Source organism: Sprattus sprattus (genome assembly GCF_963457725.1).
Source record: "Sprattus sprattus genome assembly, chromosome: 20".
NCBI lineage: Eukaryota > Metazoa > Chordata > Actinopteri > Clupeiformes > Clupeidae > Sprattus > Sprattus sprattus.
In genome coordinates this window covers 18984177-18991676 of record NC_137918.1, presented here as the reverse complement: position 1 = coordinate 18991676, position 7500 = coordinate 18984177, and the positions used below count along the sequence as shown (strand labels likewise).

The window sequence follows — 7500 nt, the reverse complement described above, 5'->3', positions numbered from 1 at the left end:
GAATACATTAAGCGGCTCCTTGCTCAATCCCAATTACTGGAGAACATGTGTGGGGGGGCTTAAATGTCCGTTTTATTACGTAATCATTCACTACCTTGTCACCTTTTGTGTTCTCTCTCTTTACCTCTCCCTTCCATCCCTCCCATTTTCTCCCATGTTGTCTGTCCTTTCACTCTCTCTCTCTCTCTCTCTCTCGTTTCATTTTGATTCTTTTTTCCCTCCCTCTCTGTCTCTGTGTCTCTTTTCTCCTCTGCCTCTGTTTCTCCCCCCTCCTCCCCCTCCCTCCCTCCCTCTCCCTCTGTCTCCCTCTCTCTCTCCATCTCTCTCTCTCTCCTCCCCCCCTCCCCCCTCCCTCCCTCCCTCTCCCTCTGTCTCCCTCTCTCTCTATCCATCTCTCTCTCTCTCCTCCCCCCCTCCACCCTCCCTCCCTCCCTCTCCCTCTCCATCTCTCTCTCTCTCCTCCCCCTCTCTCCTCCTCTCCATCCCCTCCCCTCTCCTCCTCTCCTCCTCTCCTCCTCACCCGCCCCCCCCGCTCATCCCCCTCCCTCCCTGGGCTGTGTCAGTGAGATGAAGCAGGAGCTGGACGCGGAGGGCAGCCGGTGCACGCTGCTGTCTCGGCAGCACAGGTTTAACGAGCGCTGCTGCATCCGCTGCTGCGCGTCCTTCACCTTCCTGATCAACCCCAAGCGGCCCTGCCTGGACTGCCAATACAACGTGTGCAAGGTCTGCTGCACCTACAGCAGGAGGGACAAAGCCTGGCTGTGCGCCTCCTGCCAGAAGAGCAGGTTAGTGCTGGGGAGCGAGGGGCGAGGGCGTGTTGCTGTCTGAGTGTGTGTGTGTGTGTGTGTGTGTGTGTGTGTGTGTCTGAGCTTGTTTCCGTGAGAGAGAATGCGGCTGTGTGTGTGTGCACGAGGGAGAGAGGTTGAGATTGAGAGAGAGAGAGAGAGAGAGCTTGAGGGAGGGAGATATTGAGTGAAGGATAGAGAGAGGTTGTGTGTGATGAGAGAGTGAGAGCGAGAGAAAGAGAGGGAGAGAGCTTGAGGGAGGGATAGATTGAGTGAAGGATAGAGAGAGGTTGTGTGTGATGAGAGAGTGAGAGAGAGAGAGAGAGAGAGAGAGAGAGAGGGAGAGAGCTTGAGGGAGGGAGAGATTGAGTGAAGGATAGAGAGAGAGGTTGTGTGTGATGAGAGAGTGAGAGAGAGAGGGAGAGAGCTTGAGGGAGGGAGAGATTGAGAGAAGGATAGAGAGAGAGGTTGTGTGTGATGAGAGAGTGAGAGAGAGAGGGAGACGGACGGGTGCACGCTTGTGCAGGTATGCAGAGGATTGTGCGTGCATACACGTGTCTGTCAGAGTGAGTGTGTGTAAGTGCACTGATGCATGCATGCACAGAGGTGTGAGTGTGTATGTATGCAAGGTAGAGACAATTGGTGTGTAACATGTGTGTGTGTGTATGTGTGTGTGTGCCAGTATGTTTATGTGTTTACTCACCAACACGATTGAAGGGTCTGTCCACACACACTCTGTGTTCACGTCTGTGTGCAATCCAATCTTCCTATGTGAGTGAGCTTGTGTGAGTGTGTATGTGTGTGTGTGTGTGCGTGTGTGTGAAAAGCGGGACAGTGTCTATGTGCGCCTCCATTCCTCCCCATATGTGTGTGTGTGTATGTGTGTGTGTGTGCGTGTGTGTGAATAGCGGGAAAGTGTCTGAATGTGAGCCTCCATTCTACCCCATGTGTATGTGTGTGTGTGTGTGTGTGTGTGCGTGTGTGTGAATAGCGGGAGAGTGTCTCTGTGCGCCTCCATTCCTCCCTGTGTGTGTGTGTGTGTGTGTGGTGTGTGTGCAGTCTCCGGAGAGGCAAGAGACACTGTGCATGTCTTGTGTGGCTGATGGCTGCTGCTGGCGATAGGCAGTGCTAATGCTACGCTACAGCTGCCAGTCATGTGTGGGATGAATGAGCGGATTAGGCGCTGAGTGTGAGGACTCAGACAGAGAGAGAGCCCAGTCGAGCTGTCAGCGGGGCGCTCTCTCTCGCTAAAGGCTAATGATGCCGCTGCTGATGCTGATGCTGCTGAGGCTGCTTGCTTGCTACTGCTGCTTCTGCTTCTGTGCTGCACGTCACATTGAGCAGGTCAAGCCTACAGGCTGCACTCAAGACAGGCGCTGCGTCCTTAGATAGATGCTTTGAAGAGGTAGCCCGTAGGATGGAGCAAAATTAGACTGGGAGGAGGTAAGAGCCTTGTGTGTGAGAGAGAGTGAATATGTGTGTGTATGTGTTTGTTTGTGCCCGTGTGTGTGTGTGTGTAGATGAGAGTGTGTGTGTGTGTGTGTGTGTGTGTGTGTGTGTGTGTGTGTATGTGTCGTTTCTGGTGTGTGTGTGGGAATGTGTGTTTTAGCGAATGTGTCTTTGATGATTGACTGTAGGCAGTCATATGTATTGACTTTTGTTCCCTAATGCATGAGCATGTATGTATGCGTGTGTGCGTGTGTGTGTGTGCGGTGGGGGGGTGTTGTGTGTGTATGTGTGTGTGTTTGTGTGTGTGTGTTTCTGCACATGGGTTCATCTGTGTCTGTGTGATTATGTGTTACATTTCTGTCTATATTTGTCACCAAGCTTATACATTAAATTACTCCTGGCCGTTTGCTTGCATTGCGTTTGTGTTTACATGGATATACATATGTGTGCGTATACGTATCTGTATCTGTGTGTGTGTGTGTGTGTGTGTGTGTGTGTGTGTGTGTGTGTGTGTGTGCGTTCCTACATGTCTCTGCGTGCGCGTTTGTGTGTCAGTGTACGTGAAAGTGTAGGTGCGTGTGAGTGTGTGTGTGTGTGTTTTCCTACATGTCTCTGTGTGCGCGTTTGTGTGTCAGTCTATGTGAAAGTCTATGTGAAAGTGTATGTGTGTGTGTGTGTGTGTGTGAATGACTACTCCCATCTGTGGATTTATGTATGTGGTTCCCTCTGGTGTTGTGTACTTCACTGCTGTGGTCATCTGGCCGGGCTGCATTAATGTGCATGAGCCTGTGTTTGCTGAGGTGAGCTCCTGGCCTCTGACAGCTCCTGCTGAATAATGAGAAGCTGATTTAGGGCTTGTTTTGACTTACTGGACCCGCGCTGAAAACAGATACGCTTACAACTCAGATCTCAGATCGCCGCCCGCCGAGGAGGCAGAAGAGCTGAGGCAGGGACTTTTGGCATGAAATAGCTTATTCATCTTTGAGTTTGATGTACGGCATTTTAATTCACAATTACCACGCTGATAACCATTTCTCATGCTGTGTGTGTGTGTGTGTGTGTGTGTGTGTGTGTGTGTGTGTGTGTGTGTGTGTATGAGAGAGAGAGAGAGACATCAGCACATTTCTAGATCAAAAGAAACCGTTAGCGCATACAGTAATGGAAATGTAACGCTTTTCTCTTTGCCCGACAGCTGGGAATTCATATGGCTTAAAACTTCATATCCAGCTACAGTTGAACCACCATTCTCTGTCGTCTCAGGGAATGTAGTTCCACCATCTCAGTTCCAACCAATTCCGGTTGTCGTATATGAGTGTGTGATGGGGTGTGGAGCCGCAACATTAGGGTGGTCATGTGAAGCAGTGTGTGATAGAGGCTCAGCCTAGGTCGATCAGCCTGCCCACTGGCCGTATTTGAGCTCTGAATGTGCTATGGACCTGCCTACACGCCTCTATGACATGGCCTTTAAGAATGCCTCGCTGGAAAGGGTGCAAGGCAGTTTTCAAAAGGACACAGTTCTTTCCATGCTGAAAACCCCTCTCCCGAAGAAATGCCCCCCCTTCCCCCCTCCCCCCTTAAATGCCAGAGCTGGCGGCTCTTCCTCTCAATAGCGGATCGCAGATGAATTGTCCGTGAATCGTCTGACGGTCGGTGGATGAAACCACGACAGGTCGGTGTGTTCTGCCCCTTTTCTGTGACCACTTCCCCCCAAGGCCTACCTGTATTTTACCAACAGAGCACAAAAGGGCATTTAGCTCGTATGCATATTTAATGCAGGAAAACACAAACACATTCTTTATTAATTTTGCTCATAAAATATTTCATGTGAGGCTTGTACTTACCTTTGAACCGCAGCCTTGCATGTTAGACAAAGATGCCCTTGGGCTCCCTGTGCACTTTAAAAACAATCCGCAGTATTAGAGATAGAAACGGAAGGAGGAACCCCGTCATAGCCTTGATCTTCTTATGTGTCATAACTCGTTTAACCATCAAAGCAACCCACATTAATTATGCATTTACCACCCCTCTTGTTTGAGAGGGAGAGGATGTTTGTGAAAGAGATTACATTTCGACAAGCAATCTGAGGCGGGGGGGAAAGAAAATAGAAGAAAAAGCAGGCACTCTGTGTCCGTGTTTATGTAGCTGAGTGAGTTAACATAAAGGTGATCAGGAAAATAGAGGAAAAAGCAGGCACTCTGTGTCCGTATTTATGGAGCTGAGTGAGTTAACATAAAGGTGATCAGTGAGCTGCTGGTGTGTGAAAGGAGGTCTTGGTGAGTGGCGAGCGCCCCATCCCACCCCCCCCCACTCCCCCCTGCTCCTGCGGGCACAAGTGGCGAGCACCCCCCCCCCCCCCCCCACACTCCCCCCCGGCTCCTGCGGGCACAAAGCTGCTTTTCTCTGCAGAGCCTGAGTGGAGCGGAGCGATGCCCAGCTCCCGGTGATCCGCTCGGGGATCCACTCCGCCATAGTGTGGGAAAAGCCACTGCTGCTGATGAGAGAGAGAGGAGAGAGAGGAGAGAGAGAGAGAGAGGAGAGACAGAGAGAGAGAGGAGAGAGATAGAGAAGGAGAGACAGAGAGAGAGAGAGAGAAAGAAAGAAAGAGAAGTGCCAGCTATAGTTGGGGTTTGTTTCTTCCAGTATTTAATCAGTTCTCTTGTGACAGGCTTCCGTTTCTGGAAATAAACCCATTTACATTTCTTGTATTTTTTTTTTTCTCCCTGTAAAGATTTTCCAGAAAGCGTCGAAGCTATATGCGCTAATCAGCGCCACTCCTCTGGCACTCTCTTTCAACCCTCTCTCTCCTCCACCCCAGCGCGTCTCCTGGGAGCAGAGTTGCAAATCAATGCGTCTTTAGGAGGGACACATCCTCCCTGCTTTTACTGCCCATCTAATAACTCTAACAACAGCTGAAGAATGAGTCCCCCTGGTTTGTGGTTTGTGTACGGCCTCGTGGGATTTCTTCTTTCAGAGACGTGTGTCTCTCCCCCCACACCCCCCCTCCCCGTGTTTGAAATTGTAATAGCCTCATTAGTTCCTCATCATTAAGATGCAGATTTGATTTAAAAAGAAAAGCAGACTCTGTGTTCCCAGTCCATCTTTTTTAAACGTCTTTACGCTGCTGGAAGCACGTCATGGCATCCTCTCTGGGTTCCTTTATGAACTTTTTTTTGTTTTGATCTAATTATAAATGTAAAAAAAAAAGCAGATTTATGTGGATGCACTTTTCCCCCATTTGGTTTTCGTGAACCGAGGAACAGAATAGGCATCGCTCTGATTAATTCAGCTGAGGGACGCAGAAGCTCCGGCTCTGCTGATGCGTGTCTTGCTGTAGAGTTTCCAGGCAGTGGATTGGAAAGCAGCACTGCTGCACTGACTCATAGCCATCTGTCCGTCATACGAGCGCAGTGCTCTCCAGATGTGCCACTTATCACACAGCCCAAACATCCAAGAACTCTCTCTCTCTCTCGCTCGTCGCTCGGAGTGGCCTAGTCTGGGTGTCACTGAGTGAAATATGCACCGACAGCCTCCAGGGAGTCAGCACCTTTTAACTTACGGAGCGCGCACGGAATCCAGTTGGATAACTGTCGACGAGCACAGTTCGTATGGGCGTCGGATGGCGTTGGGCTCCTCGCCGATTTGGGAAACGTGAAAGAATATTGTACCGGATTAGTCTGATTAGTTGTTCTGAAATGTTCAAATGGACGAATGGTGATCTGAACTTAGACTGAAGAGTAACATGTCAGTGAGATGAGATGCCTAAATAAATAAAGATAAAACAAGAATTTGGATGCCAGTGTAGTTGCATGATCACATAGTCTTACCTAAAATTGGACTATTGAGGCTTTTTCAGAACAGTGTACAACGTAAGAACGTAACACTAATTTTGGTGGTTTCAGATCTCCGTTTCATTTTCGACACAATATATTTGTATGCTACATACCAGCCAAAGCAGGGAGACACCACCATATTTAGCCCTGGACATGTGTTAGACAAATTCTACCAGAGCACGTAGAGAGGCGAAAAGCCTCTATTGCTTTAAGACAGACTAAAAGATTGAGGTAATACTGTGTTTACTCACTTAAGGAGCAGTGATGTGAAATTACTCAGCTAATCATTATGCAACATGCATTAGCTTGAGCCGCAAATGACAGCGCTCCCTAAATAGCACCAGTGGCGGGAACTGTCTTGATCTGTCTTCAGAGCTCCATATTAAAACCACAAAGCGTTATGAAAGGGGGCCGGGAGAGGACGGCTGCTCCGTGTCAGACGAGGCCTGGTGAACCCCCAGCGCCACAGAAAGGCTGCTCAAGTGCTTTGATGGTCCCATGCTTAACCTTTACCCTCACTGTGTCATAAGCCCTGCCACTGTGCTATGAGCCTGCTGCGCGAAACCATCGCTGCCCTCGTGTTGCGTAAGCGCGTGTGCCAAGGGACTATCGGTCTACTGACCATAGGGACTTCAGCTGGGTGACCCTAATTGATTTGAACGAAACGGCGCTAAGGTAAACTAATAATAGGCTTTTTTGGCCGGCAGGCTTTCCCCTGCACTAGTTACATAAACACAGCATCCTCTGTACTTTTGAGTCAGAGATGAGCAGGTTAGCCTAGGGACTACTGGCCCCCAGGCTTGTGTGTTATCGCTGTCACACTCACACTCCATACTCAGAGTACATGCAATATTCATGTGTGTGTGTGTGTGTGTGTGTGTTTGTGTATTTGTGTCTATGTGTGTGTGTGTGTGTGTGTGTGTGCGTGTGCGTGTGTGTGTGTGTATGTGCATATGTGTGTTTGTGTTTGTGTTTGTGTTTGCGCGTGTGTGCGTGTTTGTGTTTGCGTGTGTGTGTGTGTGTGTGCGTGCCCGTGTGCGTGTGTGTGTGTGTATATCTGCCACTCTGTGTTGATGTCTTCAGTTCAGAAGACTGTCTATCAGCGTTGAGCTCATTCCGATCTTAATCTCCTCTGAAAAGCTGACATCAACAGCTGAATCAACCTATTACAGTCCTTTTAGCTTGAAAGAGCACTAAACATTTAGCTGCACATTAAGAGCGAATGAAATGATTGAAGGGAATAAGGATTCAAGGTCACCTTGATTCTCAGGCTTTTACTTCCCTGTGTAGAGGCTGTGTGTAGAGCCGTTGAGACCCAGGCAGGCACACGTGAGTGAATTCATTAGATGTGTTTGTGTTTGTGTTTGTGTTTGTGTTTGTGTTTGTGTTTGCTAGGCTGCTGAAGACCCAGTCCCTGGAGTGGTACTATAATAATG

General features: G+C 49.2%; 1 protein-coding gene across 1 annotated transcript in view; it reads left to right on the top strand.

Annotated features, from left to right (window-relative positions):
- Positions 1-7500, top strand: part of myripa (myosin VIIA and Rab interacting protein a) — a gene marked incomplete at its 5' end in the record, with an annotated part of 34691 nt that overhangs the window by 9377 nt on the left and 17814 nt on the right. The window contains 2 exons of the mRNA XM_080859218.1: positions 564-785; positions 7460-7500. The exon at positions 7460-7500 is cut by the window's right edge and continues 96 nt beyond it. Coding sequence (XP_080715344.1) covers positions 564-785; positions 7460-7500 — 263 coding nt within the window. The remainder of the gene's footprint in view (positions 1-563; positions 786-7459) is intronic.